The 19612-nt window shown below is 33.1% G+C and overlaps 1 protein-coding gene across 1 annotated transcript in view; it reads right to left on the reverse strand.

Annotated features, from left to right (window-relative positions):
- The window catches only part of LOC145292385 (two pore channel protein 1-like), a 116051-nt gene that overhangs the window by 14336 nt on the left and 82103 nt on the right, over window positions 1-19612 (reverse strand). The window contains exons 17-21 of the mRNA XM_080138724.1: window positions 18157-18261; window positions 12852-12923; window positions 11763-11852; window positions 7860-7957; window positions 372-418 (exon numbers count right to left, since the gene is read on the reverse strand). Coding sequence (XP_079994850.1) covers window positions 372-418; window positions 7860-7957; window positions 11763-11852; window positions 12852-12923; window positions 18157-18261 — 412 coding nt within the window. The remainder of the gene's footprint in view (window positions 1-371; window positions 419-7859; window positions 7958-11762; window positions 11853-12851; window positions 12924-18156; window positions 18262-19612) is intronic.

The raw sequence follows: 19612 nt of genomic DNA on the forward strand, positions 1-19612 counted from the left end.
ATGTCTAACTTTCAAATTGTAATTAGCAATTCTCCAAAATACAAATCTCCTTAATCAAGTAACCTGACACAAACATCGCAGACTCAATCTTTTCTCTCATTAAACACCTGACATGGTTCCAACTAGTTAAGTTTCTGTTTTTATTCCAACAACAATTCACGTACGCAATGCTTATTTGCACACCTGAAATAATTGCACAAAAATAACAAGATTCTATCCTATAAGCGAAACACTGTGTTCAATTCTCAATGAACACACCACCACAGGACTCATTCTTGCAGACCCGCATGTTCCTACAAAAACAAATTCTGAATGCAAGATCATGTCAGAAACAGAAAGTCTAATGACACGTTATCAACATTGTAACTTACCATTATAATAAACCAGTTGTTGACTACAGTTAACTCAAATAATGTCACTGAAAATAAAAAGAAAACGATTAAAAAAAAATTGAAGGCCTTGAAGCTTTAATTTCTTATATAGTATTATATAGTATAATTCAGGTGATCAACCATTATTCTTTTTAATTATTTATGCCTACTAATGATTATTATTGCCGTGTTACTTTTAAATGGGAGAGTGAATGCTTCAGTTGGCAAGTAATAATTCAGGGTAGATAACTTGAATATGGTTAAACGACAATAACTCTTAAATGTTCTGAGTTAACAACTCGCTTTTCCTTTTTTATATAGGAGTCACCACTCTTACGAACCATAATTACTTTATAATTAACTAGCATGGTTGTTTGTGGGAATGGACAACAAAATGGAACAGTTAAGAAATATGTGTAACCTATTTCTTATAAAATCTTTATATCTCTATAGAGAGAGAGAGAAAGAGAGAGAGATGTTTGTTGTTAAATAACTTATACGATAAAAAACATTTTCAGGTAAGGTTTTGTAGCCCAGTGAGAAAATGCTAGACTACAATATAGTTATGGGTTTTATCTTTACCAAAGTTCAGCCAGGCTGATGACTGTTAATTAGCAAGAAAAATGCATCCATGAATAACTTATGTATGTAAAAGATTAAATATATATCCCTTCCCCAACTAAAACTCGGCTAAGAATTTTTATCCTTGGCCCCTAACAGAGATTAGACTATTCCTGTAATGACCTATTGCAGTGTAATGTTGATTCTGTGCAGTTCTAGGAGGTCTACCCTCCCAGGCTTTGTCTTCTCTCTTTGAGAAGGGTTAGTTTACTACTAATCGCCTGAGACGCCCTGCCGATGCATCTTCTGCAAAGTCAGAGGGTTCCTTCTCTCGAGCATAGACTTTTTCAATCCTACTTTCCAACTCTGGTGTCACAGTTCTTGCAGTGGGAGAGAACTTATACACTCCACTCCTCAACTGAAGATAAAACTATTTTTGAAATTTAAAAAAAAAAAAAACTCATTATATTTTGTCTGAAGCAATGGTCAAAAGAATATAAATAAATTATATTTGTGGATGTATCTTTTGTAGTTTTTAATCTTTAGTTAAGCACAAAACCTTTCTTTACATAATCAGTCAATATGGTGATGAAACCCCCACCCTGATAAGACAGTAAGAAAAGTGTTTCAAAAAAAAAGAAAAAAGAAAAAAAGACAAAAAAAAGAAAAAACAAAAAAAAAGAAAAGACAAAAAAAAAGAAAAGACAAAAAAAAAGAAAAGACAAAAAAAAAGAAAAGACAAAAAAAAAAGAGAGAACCATTATTTGCAATAATCATTGAAATTGAGGAAATGTTTATTATTTGATGTCTAATATCCATTGTTAAAATTTAATAAAAATCTGAATTTTTAAGAGGGGCTTCTAACTCTTTACATAAAACTAAATATAGCCAAAATTGCACGTACCAATTTTTTTGCTTTTATTCACTCCAAACAAAGCAAATTGTTAGTAAGATTTAAGGGGTTGTTGTGATAGGTTGCTCCCTATAAATTTGGCCGCTAAGCAGATAATAGAGCAGTCATTTGTTCATATTACATTTAAAAATCTGAACTGTGGTACGGGTAGGAATACAGGGAGCAGGAAGTAATTCCAAAGATAAGCGGTCCATTCAAAGAAGCTCTTAAAGTAAAGTTTTCCAGCATCTATTGATCTTTATCGTGAAAGGGGATGAGATTTTGCTGCTAGCTGGAGTTATTTTCATTGAGGGTAATTATTTTTTTTTTTCATACTAACTATTCAGCCTTAAAAAATATCAAATGAATTTGGAGGGCTAATTGCTCTAAAGGATAACAATGACCAGGAAATGAAAGATCATTTAACATTAAATTCAGTACTCTTGCATAATTTGACCCGAATTCTCGTGAATTCCCGTCAAGCATGGATTGAGCAAAACTGGTAATCATCGGTTTAAGTCGAGCGTTCTAACAGACGCAGACTAATTGAGAAAAAAAAAAAAAAATACAAATAATTAAAAATAACAAAAACCTACCTTTAAAGGACTGAAAATATTTTATTTCCACATTTATTTTATTTTTATTTATTTGTTTTTGCAAAGTTTTTTTTGTTTTTTCTTCAAGAAAAATTATTTTAACTGTAAAATTGTTAGGTGTAAGTACAAGTTTTTTGTTTCCTTTTTTGTAACCCTTTTCTTTTAAGACTTTTTGTTCAGTCAAGTTTTTTTGGGGGGAGGGGGGGATTCCACAGAAATTTTTTTTTTTTTTTTTTAAACTTTTTTGTATAGAGCGTAAAAAAGGTCAAATTTGGCCTAAAAATAGAATACACATGAAAAAAGATTAAAATAGCTTAAAATATTTCAATAATGGCATAGATAGAAAGAACTTGGTGAGCTAAGAAAGAATCTTTAAATTTTTTAAATCCAATTAAAATTAAGGAAATTATGACTATTTTTATACCTTGCACGTTTGGATATTTTTCCCTCTTTAAGACCATATGCATTTCGTCACATTTTTTACACTACTTTTTCAGTAAAAATGCTATATCTTTGTTAAAACACAAGATTAAGCAATGGAATTTGCTATGTAAGTGTATTTCTGTGCAAGGAACCAGAATATGCTACTGAAAATCTCCAGAAATTAATGGTTTCCAAATAATCTACAGTAAATGCACATAAATATGCTGCAATTCCTTAAAAATGCCATGTATCCATTAAAAGAAAAGTTAAAGAACTCAAAGCTGAATTTTAATGCATTTTATGCACAAAAAACTGAAATCTAACTCTAGGACTGTTTAAAAATGAATATATTGCAATATTTCTTTGATATTAAAGCAGATTAATATCTTCTATTACTCCTCCCCATTTGACCACCTCTCCAAAATATGTGATTCTACCTTTGTAGACAATTACGCGAAAACACTTTGAAATACTTTAATGAAAGATAAATAAAAATTATTTTGGAATTTAATGTAAATGATTTCCCATCTTAAACCATTCCAGTGTTTTAGGGTAGTTAACCCATTTTTTTTTTCTATGATAGATAAATACTGGGAGTTTTTTGTTTTCTAAAAGGCGATTATGTGTGGTTTTAAGAGGGTCTTTGTGCAATTATGAGGAGGTTGGGTTAATGATAAGACTAAGGGAAATTGTTTTAGAATTTAGAGTGACAGTTGATTTCACATAAATTTAATGTAAAATAATTCACCATTTCAAAACCATTCTAGCATTTTAGGACAGCTGACCAATTTATATTTTGTGGGAGATTAATCATGTGCATTTTTTTTTTTAAAGGAAAAGTCTTCTTTTTGATGCTTATGTAGCTTACCGGGGAATTTTATTTGGTGAGGAGCTCTGCCACTCGGACTTAGTGTTATTATTAGGGCTAAGCTTTTAGAAGGAGGCTTGCTACTTGTACCTAGAATTAGACGTAAGATTAAGCAACTTTTTTTCTTTTCTTTTTTTTGTGAAGAGTGTTTGACATCTATTGTGAAACTTTAAAAGAATTACAACAAACAGTCAAAAATAAATGTTATTCAGAAAACGTGACCTTTGGTAAAGTATGAAGTATTTGTTGTCCCACCTATTTAAATATTAAAAAAAAAAAAAAAGTACTTCTTCAGTTTATTGCTTAAAATGGAGAAACGGGAAAGTTTTTCATGAAACGTGTGTGTGTGTATATATATATATATATATATATTATTAAAAACAGAAAATGAAAATGACATATTCATAATTATTTAAACTGGGTGAGCGCATTTGAAAACCAAAACATCTTGTATGAACATGTATCAAAATATAATAGAAAGACATTTATTGAAGTCTCTTTAAGAAAATACAATTTAAAAAAAAAAAAAATTAAGTCTTTTGGAACACTGATGTTGTTAAAGCTAAAATTCTCTTCAATCAGTTTGCACTCTGGAGACAGAGTGTGTTCGAGATAAGTGGCTGCTATTTTAATTTTTATGTTTAATTTCAAATATTAATAACTACATTTTATTTCAGTACTTAATTTATATTTTTATTTCCTGATAGCGTTTTCTCGTCATAAATGTTTATTATATCTACCAAGTTGATTGCATAAACAGATTAGGAAATTGTATTCATTGTTAGTGCGTGAGAGGTGAATTCATCACCATACTTTCCCTTTAAAAACATGCCAGTTGGACTTTATTAAGTACTATACTTTTGTAATATTTTTGTTATTTCCTACTTCGCTCATAATTTAAAATACTGATTTCTCCCTCTGATTTTAACGACAGGTGCCCGAAGAAAAAAAGGCATCACCATTTTCAGCGATAAACTGTAGAAGTACCAAAAAACTTTTTGCCAAAATTGAAAATGAGTGAATTTTATTTTTATTTTTAATTACATTTAATGTCTTTTTCTACTGTTTTTGTCCCTTCTTCGACAAATATTTAAATATCGATTTTGCCTTTTTTTTTTTTTTTTTATAATCGGGTAGATTAGTTTCCATTCAATAATTATTTGCTGAAAACATAAGACGAAAATTGAAAAAAATATAAAGGATTGGTACCGCTCGTACATGTGAAGCAAAAAAAAAAAAATCATATTTCACATCTTCTGTTGTTCAAAGTGAAACACCATATTTTTTAAATTTGACTATCCAAATTTTTTTTTTTATATTTATATGGTTAACAAAATAGCTCTAATTAAACATGTAAGAGATTTTTTTTTTATAACCAGAATTTCAATTTAAAAAAAAAAATTCATCTGAAATAAAAATCAACAGCAAAAAAAAAGCATCTGTTTACACCAGGCCATTGCTGCTGCTATTACTAATACTACATTCAAACTAAAAACGATTTCCCCCCCACCCCCCGATATCATGTTTTTAAATTGCTACGTACCACAAGACAAAACAATATACTATTATTCTTTCAACGGATAAACATAGTAAAAAGATTGTTTTATTTACAAGTGGGTGTCCAAAGAAAATTTTTTTCAAAATTTTCCAAACTTGGTATATTGAAATCTATTTTAACATAACAAAAAAACGAGTGGCCAAATATATTTTGGACAGCCAAAACTATTAAAATCGACATTCCTTCTGGCTAGTTTCCAAATTTCATAAAAAAATTCTTACTACAAACACAGTACAGACATTTATAAATCAGGGGGGTGGGGTTTACAAAATCTTACCGAAAATGCCGTTTTATGATGTTAACATTTTTATCACTTTATTTGCTTAAAACTCTAAAAACATATAATGTATGTTATTATTTATTAATTCATTTGAAAATATATTCAATTCCGAACAAAACGATGTATTTTGAAAACTTATAGCGCTTTGGTTTGTAAAATATAACTATTTTAGCAGAAGCCCCTTGAAATCTGTGATTATCCAAAGCGTTTTAACATCCGTGGGTATTGCTACTAAAAAGTCCAATCTATCAAACCTTAGAAAGGCCAAATTTTAAAAGCAATACAGCAGCTTCGATTGTCATACAATTAGTCTAATAAAAAATGATGAAAAAATAATGAAATTTTTTCTGGTTTCATTTCAGCCTTTCGGTCTAATGTTTTATATAAAAAAATAAATAGTTTTTATAAATTTTGATTGTCAAATAATTTATATATATATATAGCTAAACTAAACATTAACCGATTTATTTCCTTGCCTGTCATTTTTCTGTTTGGCAAGTTTGAAAATATATTTGTTTGTCAGCTTTTGCAGGGTGGGGGGTTACTTACTTTATTCCAATTCGAATGTTGTCTGCTATTTCGATAGCGAGTTTTAATTGGCTAATCAAACACCCAGAAAATTAATTACAAAAAGAAATAAAAGTAAATAATCAGAAAATAAAAACTCCCCTCCTTAATATCACCGTAAAAATTACTAAAAACATAACAGGAATAAATAAATAAAATAACACGAGTTAGCGTTTCAACATTTAAACAATGCTCGGCTGACACTGATGATTGCCAGTCTCACCCAATCCATGCTTGATGGGAATCATGAGAATTCGGGTCAAATTATGCAAGAGTACCTTAAATTCATTTGCAAAATTGATTCCCTGACCCACTTTAAATTCTAAATTATTTTTTTTGTTGTTTTTTTTCTTCCAAGATTTTTAGGGTGCTAACATGTAATCACCTAAAAAATAAAAAAAAAGTAGAATCTTATTTTTTTACTTTTTTTTTAATTGGTGATTAGAAAGGGATTTCTGACTAAAATTAGAGTTCAAAAACATTTTCTCGAAAGGGTCATTATTCTATGAAACAAAGTTTGTAAAAATCAGCTTTTGATAATGTTCTTAGTGAAACATTCAAGTTGTTGACTTTTGCAGAAATTTGCACAATATCTTTTCAGATAGGATAATTAAAAACTGACACTATGAAAAGAGAAAACAAAATTCTAATTTTAATGCAAGGATTGATTGAGTTACTAGATGGGATATGAAAAATAAGTTGATACTCATCATCTCAAGGCCTTATTTTTAAGACAGCAAAAAAGGAATGGGCTAGTTTATTTCATCTTTGACAAAGATTAATGTGTCTTGGTTGGTTTCCAAGTTTTATAATGAAATTCCTAACAGGTGTGATAACAAACTTTTAAAAGAATAGGGGATTCTTAAGAAAAAAAAAAAACTAACGAAAATAGCCATCCAATGGTATTAACATTTTTATTACTTCATTTGCTTCAAATATATAATACAGGTTATTATTAATGCATGTGAAAGGTTATTCACTTCTGAACAAATGGTGATATTTTGAGGACTTAAAATGCCTTAGCAGGGCTCTATGGACAAATTTATTTTTAGTTGACCTTTGACAACTAAATATTTTGTTTACTAGCCAAATAGAAAAGTTACTAGCCAAATTCACGTGATTTTGGGAATATGACATCTTCATTCTGTGATGATTATGTGCATAAAGTTTTTCTGTATTTTTTTTTAATAAGTGTAATTCTAAATATGCAACAAATTTTATGTTGATACTTGAAGGTATAAACATTCTAATTTCTTCAGATGTTTTTTTAAATAGCCTTCTTTAAAAAAAATGTATATTGTTCTATTAAACTTTTGTTTGAATAATTTAACTTCATTTGTTTTATTAAAAAAAAAAAAAAAGTTGAAAATATATTTTTCACCGAGTAGTGAGCTTTGGAAGATTGTCAGTGAAAGAAACACATTATTTCTAGTTGTCACTTTGAAAAATCACTCGCAAATGCAACTGTTGCACTCGCAATGTAGAGCCCTGCTTAGTTTTAAAATATAACTATTTTAGTAAACTCCCCTTGAAATCTGTGCTTATCCAAAGAGTTTTATGGTCGTCAGGTATTGATATTTATTGCAAATTGCTAATTAAAACAATAAAATAGAAATCTTTTTTCAAACATAATCCACAAAGTCTTAACATATTTTGTGTACTAAATTATATACAAATGCCTTAGGTTAAGAAATGTTGATTAACTGATTTAATTTGATAATAGTATTTTTTTAGTATATTTACCTCCACTTGAAAATATGTTGTGAAAGTTGTTCAAATAATAAAGGCCTTGTAGATTGGTGCTATTGTCAGAGCGATAGAAATCTTCAACAGTGGAATTTCTGGATAAAAAAGGAAACAAGATTATATCAGTTAAAACGGTAAAACAATTTCAATATTTTATGTGCAAAAAGTAGGAAAATCTCATTGTATTTGGTTTAACATCAGTTTTACATGTTTGCAAGTGTTGAAGGACTTTAAAAAATTGACCTCCAACTAACCCTCTCTTTATCCAGGAAGCAGGAACTCGGAAGGAAATTCCAGAGTCTAGCAGTTCTGGGGAAGAAACTATTAGAGTAGAAGGCTTTCTTACATCTAGGGATCTCTGCAGGAGGAGGACTTTGCTGCTTGTCAGATTTGTCAGGGGTATTTACATTTAGGGGGTACAAGGGCTAGGAGTTTATTGGAGCATCCACCATTAAAATACTTGTAGAACACGCAGAGGAATGCAGCATTTCATGGGGTGACAGAGGCTGAAGCTTAGATTACAGTTCAGGAACTATCAGGTTGGCGACTCTTTTGAACCCTGTCCAGGAGTGAGAGACTAGCAGCAGATGCACCAGCTCAAATGTGACAGCAGTACTCCATACATGGGCGAATCGTGGCCTTATAGAGGTACAGGATACTTTCAGGTGTAAGTAACTTTCTAGCATGGTAGACAAAGCCCACCTTCTTTGCAGCAGTCTTGGCAATGCTCTCAATGTATCTGTTTCAACTCATGTTCTATATGAACATTAAGCCGAGGAGTTTGAAAAAAGTACTTTCAGGTAATGTATCTTTAGCTATAGCTATTGGTGGTTGAGAAGGTTTCTTGTAATTATTGAAGCAAACAAGCTTAGTCTTAGCAGTATTGAATGTGACCATCCATTTTTGTCCCAATTCCACTACAGTCTGGAGGTCTTCCTCTAGTGTTTCTATCATTGCCTTAGATATGTGTTCATTCGTTTTCCCCTTGTGTCTGTTATAGAGTGTGGTGTCATCAGCAAATATACCCATCTCAGAGATTATTTTATCAAGAAGGTCATTTATGAATATTAGGAATAATGAAGGTCCAAGGATCAATCCCTGAGGTACACCCGCATTTATATCATATTGTGTTTAGATTTTTTTTTTTATATATATATAGAAGTCACCACTCATCAAGACCCGAAGGCCACTCGAGGATAAGAGTTAATGAGTGTAGAGTAGACAATAGGACAATATCAGAGTAATCATTAGTAGTGGAACTTTGGTAAATTAGATTACTTAAGGGGACGGCTCATCAAAAACTTGTTTACATTGGACAGGTTTCTAACAGTATTTTGTATAATTTTTTAGTTTTAACTCATTTTTTTCAAACATTTAATAGTCCCACATATCGATAAACACTGCATGATTTTCAAACTGATGAAATGGTTTAAAGTGAGTAAATCCACGAAAAACTTTTTCAATTAGACTTCAACTGACAAACTGAAAAGGCACTCTTTTAGAGCAGTGGTGAAGTCTGTCCTTGTTTATGGTGCTACAACCTGGACACTTACCAAAAGACTAGAAAGGAAGCAAGCCGGCACATACACCTGTATGCTATGAACAGTGTTAATTGCGCATGACACCAACTGTGATCCTGAAAGTCTGAGGCATGTACGACTGTCGAGGACAACCTGGATTCTTCTCTTATTTAAGAAGGATTTAATTATGTTAAGTATTCGTCCAGTGATACTGCATGATCTGATTTTCCTGAGAAGACCATTGTGCCATACCCTGTCAAAAGCCCAGTTTTCTCCAGTGTATGGTATATACGTTCAGAGATTACAGATAGGATATCTGCTGTAAAAAGGGCTTGCCTAAATCCAGAGTTAGTTGGTCAGAAGTTTAACAACTGTAAGATGATGGACTAGAGCTTGATTAATTATGAACTCAAATATTTTGGCGAAGAGAGGAAGGAGGCTAATGGTGTGATAATTTAATGGGGTGGTTCTTTCAGATCAGTTTTCCAGCAGTCAGAAAAATAAGACTAGTTAAGGCATTTGTTGTATGGTTTGGAGAGGATTGGAGAACCTCAGCGGAGCTTTTTTAATGGTAAAGCCGGAATGAAATCAGGTCCACATGCTTTTGAGGTGTCTAAGTTTTTTATATATCATGCAGAAGGGGTGATTTTCAGATCATCTAGTATGGTGTCAGTCCGCAAAGGAAAATCAGGGAGGGAGTGGTTTGCTAGGTTCAATGTAGAGTTTGAAGCAAACCGACTGGCAAGCAGTATAGCCTTCTTGGTTGCCACGCAAACAATTACATGATTGTTGGATTGTGGGGAAATTGAGATTTAATCTTACACTGTACAAGTGAAATTTCATTCCACATGCAGAATTTTAAAGATCTTATTCTTTTTCTGGCATGCTCCTCTTTGAATCATACCTTCTAAGTGATAATTTAAAATGAGAATCAATAAAAAGGGAAATTCAAACTTAAAGTGCCACAAACCGAATCCCTTTGATTAAAAGATAATGTATAAAAGTGAAGCTTGGTTAAAGGTTAAGGTTATGTGTTGCATGGAGAGAAATGATATAAGAATCATAGGATGAATGTGTAATGTGAATCTTAAAGATATATTTAGATCTGATAACTTCAAAGTAAGATTAAATCTCAACTGAATAAAGAGTTGTTGGCAGAACAGGAGACTTTGATAGTATAGCCACATTGAAAGAAGGGATGAGAGTTCTAGGGTTAGTAGATGTAGAATAGTTGAGGTAGCGTGATCAGTTCACAGGAGAAGGTCAAACAAGTTATAAAAATGGTCTTGAGAGAAAGCGGGATAAATAATGTACTGACCAGAAATAGTTTAGTTTGGAAGTAGATTTCTAAAAGACATCCAATGGATGTCAGCATGTAAGATAGATGTTAAATCAAATGACGGACAATGAATGTAAATGATGCAATAAAATTTAAAACAAAACAAAGACAAAAAGCAAAGCAAACTGTACATAACAAAACCCTATAAAACATTCACAATAAACACTTGTTTAGCTACAATCACTGTCAACAATGTCCCTTTTATTATCTATTAGTGCCTAAAACAAAACGAAACTTTCATGAGCAGTTTCTTTCCTAGAAGTATTCATCTTTAGGATACAATATTGCAGGGCTGTTTCTCAGCTGACTATAACATGGTTATGTTCAAGTCCAATATTAACAAGTTCTTGTTGAGCCGTCTTCTTAATCAAATTCTGCCCAATTTTCATCATTATCAATCATCATGTCTCACCAGTTGTCTGATACTCATTAACCCTTATCCTCAAGTGGCCTTTGGGCCTTGATTGGTGGTGACCCATTGTAAAAAAAAAATACATCACAGATGCCAAGCATGTATGGCATTCAATCAACCAAACTCCAACCTCTGTCCCATCGATGAAATGTTGCCTCCCTGTACCTATTTTACAAGTATTTTAATAGAAGATGCTCTGAAGAACTCCAAGGCTGTACTCCCCCCTCCCTCGACATAAACACCTCCAATTAACCTCAAAACCAACAAAATCCCACCCCTACACTGTAGAGATCCCGAAATACCTGAAAACTTTCTACTCAAATGTTTTCTTGCCTTGAACTGCTAGACTTTGGAATTCTCTGCAGGGTCCCTGCTTCCCTGACTGCACTAACATGCAGAAGTACAAGTGTATTGTGAATAGACATCTTGCTACTCAACTCCCTACAAATTCCCTGCAAATTTTGTCCCAATTACATTCAAGTGGCACTGTGTTTTGTTTGGGGTGAAAAAGCAATAAAAAGAATATGCTTCTGATAGAGCACAGTTGAAGGGATTCTTTATCGACTATCACACTGTCATTATGCCTTAAGTTGCTGCACAAAAGGCAAGCAAAAAAATGGTCTACTTACTGGCAGCAATTAGTTAGATCCATATGACCAAACATTTCCATTCCAATGATCGCAAAACAATAGTAGAGCATCATAATTGTGATTGAAATGCTGAAATAAAAATTATATAAACATTCTTTTAGCAGAAAAATAAAACATGGCAAGTGAATAAGGGTCTTGGGTATTTTAGCTGAGAGCAAAGTGTAGTATCTGTTCTACAGTTGCACTTCATCTTTTCCATCTTTGGTTAGTAAAGGACTAAAAATTTTAATTTTTCTGCTACAACATTGAACGTGCAACAATAATGTAATTTGATACCCTCACCACCACATGATTATTTAGTCAAAACAAGACTAATCCTTTTATCGATGGGACCTTCAAACTGAACGTAGATTTTGTCCGACACAGATTTTTAACACAAATTCAGGCCAAAAATAAATTTTGTAAATTTTTTTTTCTTACTTGACTTGTATGCATACTCCAGGGAGCTTTACTATATGCTTGAAAACAAAATTCCATTACTTCTGATCTTGGATCAATTTTTCAGCTATCAACCACAGCATATCAGTATCAATATTATCTGGTCAGCTCATCTTTTTAGTGGTTGACCTCGTGATTATTCTTAAATGAAATTTTTATATATTTACTTTACATAGCTGGAGACTGATAATATATTGGTGCCTCTGTTCAGTCTGGAAAAACAAAGGATACCCCCTGTAAGGGCAGCTGCACATCTAATTGTGAGGCAAAGGTTGCACAATCCCAACCACACCTCTCCTGAATCGGCACTGTTTGGATCTAGTGGCAAGGAGAAGTCCAGGGCGATTGGAAACAATGCAGAGATAAATGAAGAACACATACAACACCTAGAAGTCCCAAATAGTCATCCATTTAATACTGACCAGATTCAGCATTGCTTAACTTTGGTGATTCTGCAGGAACCAGTGTGTCAGCGTGATTATGCCATACTAGAGATTGTTAGCTGAAAAACATTTCCAAACCATTTTCCGTTTTCAAACAACTTCATTAAGTGTTAATTTCAAAAGGTATTGATATGTTCTTCCTGGGGATGGAGGGTTAGGGAAGTACAAACAACTGAATTGTACTTACCTGACTAGTCGTGAAAAGATAACAAAAAATGTGCCCAATACATCTCTGTATCTCCGCTTGATTTTAAATAATCTAAAATAAAAAATAAACACATATCTAACATATTTGATGTAACTGAGTATGCATGAATGTACATATTTATTTTTGCAGTCAAAACTTCAGTGTTTAAGCTCAATAGATATTAATTTATCATTCCAGAGCACTTAGAAATAGATAACTAAATCTACTTAAATAAATTTATTAATTTAAAGAAAAAAAGTATAAAAGAGTAAACTCAAGAGAGCTTACTCTGAAAATTTTATAAACTAGCAGGCTGCCCGGCATTGCCCGGTCATAAGATACGCTTAAATACAATATTTTAATTCATGCAGATTACGTATTTATTATTATAGAGACAATTTTCTATCAATTATTATATTGAAGCCAATATATAGTAGTGAAACCAAAGTAAAAAATATATAACTTGGATGCCATCAGGTAGAATCGAAACCAAACTCAGCCCGCATTCCTTATCCTCCAAGTCACGCCCATACATAAATATTATATATATATATATATATATATATATATATATATCCATCTGTCAGCTCTCGTTTTAAAAGATGGAATCGCCCAATCATCAAAGATAAGATTCAAGCAAGGGCACAAGGTCCAGAGTTATATATATATATATACATACACACACACACACACACAGTGGCACAAATGTCTTGACCCATAGGCAATTTATTACATAACAATTTGCAGCTTACTCTATGTTCAGAAATGTGAAAAGATCATGCATCTCCTGAGTGTTTGGAATAAGATAGAAATCAGTTTGAACTCTGAATTATTTTGTAGTTACATTCTCATAAGTAAATCAATTGTTATATCTAAAATGTAAATTATAATAAATTGCCCATGGGTTCAGCCTTTGGTCTAACCTCTGTGTGTGTGTGTGTGTGTGTATGTATATATATATTTTTTTTATTTCAATATTCTGAAGATGTCCTCTGAATGCATTTTTACTTCAATATCCTGAAGATGTCCTCTGAAATAAGGACAAAACGTTGATTATTTTAATAATTTCATTCAGTTCTTTCTATTTTTCTCAAAACATATATATATATATATATATATATATACACACACACACAATGTAAGAATACAACACAAACTTAACCCTTTCTTTGTGTTCTTTTAACCATTATACGACATGTTTTAAGTCTCCAAGCATAGTTTTGGGACAATTGAAGTCAAAAATCACTGATCAGTCATACAATGATCTACAAAGCTATTCTTGTGATATGTGAGGCAAAACTAAATTGTCTTTCAGAAAATCATAGGTTTATATGGTTAATATACCTGTTTTCAACCGGAAAAAAACGATATAACTGAAAAAAAGGCCTAAAATGGAGATATTTTAGTGACAATTTTTGTTACCTCACCACAAAGAAGAGCCAAAAATCACTTTTAGACATGAAACTAAGGGAAGTAAATAATCATTTTCGTTCAACAATAGTATAAAATTGCATTTGTGCAAAAAAAAAAAAAACGCTGCTCATAGAACTCTTCGAATTTTACCCATTTTCCTCAATTACAGGCTGTGACAATTTTTCCCCGATTTTGGTCAAAAAATGCGTCTTTTTGGCAAAGATCCCTCTAAAATGATGACAAACGAAGCAAACACTGTCCCTATGGTCATTTCTCAGTAACCTTGATCAGTTAGCTTTCATTTAAGCTTTAGAACAGCAGCAACCGGCTAGCGGTTCCCAAAATATTGCATGTTTTGTTTGACCGGGTGAAAAGTGAAGCCGAAAATAATTTTTTCTGTAAAAAAAAAAAAAAAAAAACCTGCCTTCAATTTTCGAAAAATCAAAAATCCCTTATATACAACTTGTCACTAATATCAATCTGAACAACTTGTATATCAGGAATTTTTGATTTTGGCCAAATTGAAGACGTACATTTTTTTTTACCGTAATATTTTTTTTCTCCAAATTTGTCCCCCACCAGTATTTTTCACAGTTGATACCAAATTATGTGCTAACAAAGTGGTCATATCACTTCTGATAGGTTTCCACAACTATTCCCTCCAACAGGGTTGAAAACTAAGTGACTCACCCTTCATTTTTGCTTTGAGGGTTTCCCTTGTGAATGATTTATATGTCATGGTAGGCAGTATAGGTTGGATGTATAGAAGTAACATTTCACAGCTCCATCGTATTGTTTGAAGTCAAGGAATACCCTCATGAATTATTCAAGTGTTATGGGTGAACTGAAAAGAAGGTTTTCACGTGGAGCAGGTGTGAAAAATCCTCCCCTTAACATGAAGGAAGTTGTGTGAGATCTTCACTTGTATGTGTGTTGTATCAGTAGTGAGGAGAAACAGTTCTGACCTAAAAACTTAGTCCTTTTAACTGTATGTAAATAGTCATGATGGCTATGTCATTCTGATTAATACTTTTTCTTTTTTCAGAATAATTCACATAGCGACCCTCTCTAGTAACAACTATGGTTTTTGAAAAAAAGAGAGGGCGAAAGAAGGGATCTACAACAACAGGATACTCCAATTTGACGAAGGAGGAGAAAGTAAAATACCACGAAGATGCAGTACATAAACATCGTGAGAAGGCAGCAACAGCAAATCCACCATCTCCACCTCCAACAAAACTTCCATCAAATGCATCAACACCCTTAAATAAGGAAAAACCAACGACTTCAACATCTGGAAAACGTGGCAGACCACCTTTAGAAGCAGCAGCGATGACACCAAGAACGCGATCACGCCGGAAGACTGAGCAGCAACGAAAGCGACGCAAAACCGAAAGAGTGTCAACAGTTCGTCGCTTGCTGCAATTAGCAACTTGGCAGAAGAGGAAGGGGGCAAATACTGAACAGGAGGAGAGAGACTCTGATAGTTCTGCAAGTGAGGAAGAGTTGAATTCTAGTCGTCCTGCATCCGATGTTGATGACGAGCAGAATACAGAAGCACCACCGCAACCATCTGACGAAGCCCTACATAAAAAGTATTACAGACATCGGACTGTGCTGCAGGGTCTTCTGCCAACCAACAGTATGGACAGTCTAAAGATGATGATCTATTTGGTCAACCTGTCCATCCTTCCTGGCCCCTTGCAAATTGAACTGCAGAAGATTCAAATCAAGAGCGGAGACCTTAGTATCCGACAAGTCCGTTATCGTGTTGATAAACTTCTCAACAGACTTCCCAACATGAATGAGACTGAATCAAAAACTTTGCTGAGATATTGGTTTGGACTGTTGCTCGACAATGTTCTGGTAGAGCAGCTTCTTAATGATTACTCTGTTGTCATTCCACCAGAGTACATACCTCAGAGCATAACAATCTCAACCAAAGCTGCCTCCATTGCTAAGGAAATGGTCACAAGTCGACAAAATGTGTCTCAGGAGATTAAGAACATTGGCACCATGTACGTTGTCAGGGTGGCCAAGGAGTGTGGGCTCACCAGAGACAACCATAAGGATATCGACCATCTGGCCTCGGCAACATCATGTACCTGGTGCTTTGCACGGAAAGTTTTGTATGCTATTGCTGAAAACGACGAAAAATCATTGTATCAGCGCCAGATGAAGAACAATTCTGGTTAAGAAAGATGGCCTAACACTTATGATTGATAGGTTTTGAGTAATTTTTTTAAATACTTTCGCAATCTACAGGATACGGTCCTTGGGACAAAAAAACGGGAAGTGCGATTCCAGCCGTCATGAAAGAATTGCTTGAAAACATGGTTTCCCATCAAAATTTTGTATTCGTTTTTGTTTTATTGAATTCCTCGTGAAATTTTGGTTTAGAAAAATGGTATAACACTTATACATTATCTGTTTTGAAAATTGACCTAAAATGGCAATTGTGTCCCAAAACTATGCTTGGAGTCTTGAAACGTGTCATACATGCTTTTCATTGAGCTCTCACTTGCTACAGAAACTGCCTTATACTTTTAGACAACACTATAAATTGTCTCCCTTAGATTTGAAGGATAGGTTTTTGAATCCAAGACCTTGCACATTTGTTCCTTGAACTTAGTACATCCACTCCTAATCCATGCAACCACAAAACTAACCCGAAAAAGTAAATTATCAAATAAGACAAACTTGTTCAGAGAAAAAGATTTGCTCGATTAAGAGGAGTAAATAATAGAAGTTAAAAAGATAAAGGGTAAATTTATATAGGAAGTTTATTACATTATCAATTTAATAAAGGGCAAAAAATAAGAAAAAGAAAAACACAAAAGGTGAAGAAAGATGAAAGCTTAAGCCATGGCATTTCGAAGCTAAATACTTCTCATCACAAGAGAAGAAAAGGCATTATACAAAAATAAGGTCTCCCATCACGGTAACACTACATCTCCAGGATTATTTTTACAAGGGTCATTCCAAAATAAGGTCTCCTATTTTTCAACTCGAAAACAAAAATGCTGAAGAGCTATAAAGATGGGAATTATTAAAACGAGCGACAACGTTCTATAATTTATTTTTCTACATAGTCACCACCATTCTCAATGCACTTTTGCCAGCTTCTTTTGATGCCTTGGTTGTAAAAGTTTAGAGCACGCTTTGTCACATTTGTCACCATTCTGAAATCGACAAACCCATCTAACTGTGCTGGCATTAACTGCACCGGTTTCGTAGACATTCAAGCAGGTGCCAATGACTTAATTTTTTTCTGCATTGATGTATTTACTTCTGACATGTCCAGGATAGAGGTTGCTTTCTTAGTCTCAAACTGTTGATATCTACAACAGGGAGATGAAACTTTCAGGTCATGAATGCACAAATTCAGTCATCACAACAATGCAATTTGCAACCCCCTTTGATCCATTTGAATGGAATAAAAATAGGAGACATTTTTTTTTTAACGTCCCTCGTACAAGTTCTTCCATGGAATGTGCTCCAATGAACTTGCCGCACTTGTACCTCCCACTCCCCACTCAGTGTAAATATCTTGACATACCCAACAAACAGCAAAAATCTCACCTTCACTGTAGAGTTTCCAGATGCTGGAAAACCCTCTTATCTCATTAAGACTGCTTGCCATTTTCCTTCCCTACCCCTGACTGAATCAACATTCAGAAATGTAAATGTAATGTTAACAAACATGTTGGATAACTATCCACTTATGATGCTCCCTATAAATCTGACCCTTAATCAAAGAAGTCCCTTACATCTCAGTAGCATTATAACTTGCTTAGAGTGAATTAAAAAATATATTTATAGATCTTTTCTTCTGTTGAAACAAGATCCCAAAACAAAATCCAAAGTGTACATTAATTGACAGGTTACTTACCTGAGGAGTCGGAAAGGTCGTAGTACCATGATGTAGTAGAAGTTGTCATTAAACAGCTCGCCAAGCACCCCAATAATACTCACTAATGTAACCACAAAGTCAAATCTGTTACAAAACAACAAAACAGTTATAAAAAAATATATTAACACAAATTTCAATGAGAAAAAGGGAATTCAAAAAGGTCAAATTATTTCGTTTCCTTTTTTTTCAGAAAAAATTATTTTACCATACTCATCTGATTAAAATTATTATCCTTTTCGAAATTTAAACCAGCCAAAATTGAAATTATTTAAATTCAACTTTAATTTCTAAATTTACAGGTCGCTCAATCTTAATAATATTCAAACAATCTTCCCACCCCACTTTCCTCTTACCTTTAAGCATTCTGTTGTCCTATAAATACTTCCCTCTCCCTTTGACTGTGAATGACTGGTTTGTTTCCATATAGCTGGAAGATTACCATTGATACAGATGTTAAGAATGGAAAGTAAATACTTTAATGGTTGATCTGGTAGTTGTTTAAAGAATTCATATGTTATTTCATCTGGTCCCTCAGCTGTGTTATTGGCTTTTTTAATGAATCTCTTAGTTCATGAATGGTAAAAGGTTTCTTGTATTCTGCCTCATTACTTGTTTAATAGCCTGGAATTTTTTATTGTAATTTTTTAATTTATTTGCGAGCATGTTGGCCATGTCCTTTTTTGGGGGGAGGGGGGGATTATTTTGTTATTGTTTATACAGAAGTGGTTGAGAGAGGAACTAGTGTTTTTTCCTGATATTTTCCATATCATATTCCATATGGTTATGTCTTTGGTGCTATTATTGATTTTGGATACTAAGTTCTTCTATGATTCCCATTTGGCTTCTTTTATTGTTCAGCATGCTTTAGTTCTGCATATTTTAAAGTTATTTAAATTCTGAGCAGTTGGTTGAATTTTCTTAATGCAGCATGTCGTAGCCTAATAACTTTTTTGCAATCATCATTAAACCAAGGCCGATTATACTTGTTTGATGATTTTGTTTTAAGTATGCATTCCTCGGCTATTGAGATGATGGTATCTGTAAAGTGAGTGATCGAGTCTTTCTCATGTTTTCCATACAGGAGTTTGTGTTTCCATAGTAATTTGAGTTTGTTCCAGTTAGTGTTTTTTAAGGTTCCCGCAAGCAATTTTTGAGGTAATTTCAGGATTAAAGTGTTCTAATGTTATTGGAAAGTAGTCACTTCCACAGGTGTCCAAATGCACAGTTCAGTTGCAATCCATAAAGATATTAGGATCACATAGGTCAATTGCAGAGTATGAGTTTGTAGCAGAGTGAATAAAGTTTGCTTTTTGTTATATATATGCATAGATTATTATTGCTGTTGATAATATTTTCTATAATGATTCCTTTTTCTGTCTGAGCATCCATCCTCGTCTAATAATAAGGGACAAGGAAATTGGTTGATAAATTTTTC

The sequence above is a fragment of the Euprymna scolopes genome, chromosome 1 (assembly GCF_053919585.1).
Source record: "Euprymna scolopes isolate OS-2025 chromosome 1, ASM5391958v1, whole genome shotgun sequence".
Lineage (NCBI taxonomy): Eukaryota > Metazoa > Mollusca > Cephalopoda > Sepiida > Sepiolidae > Euprymna > Euprymna scolopes.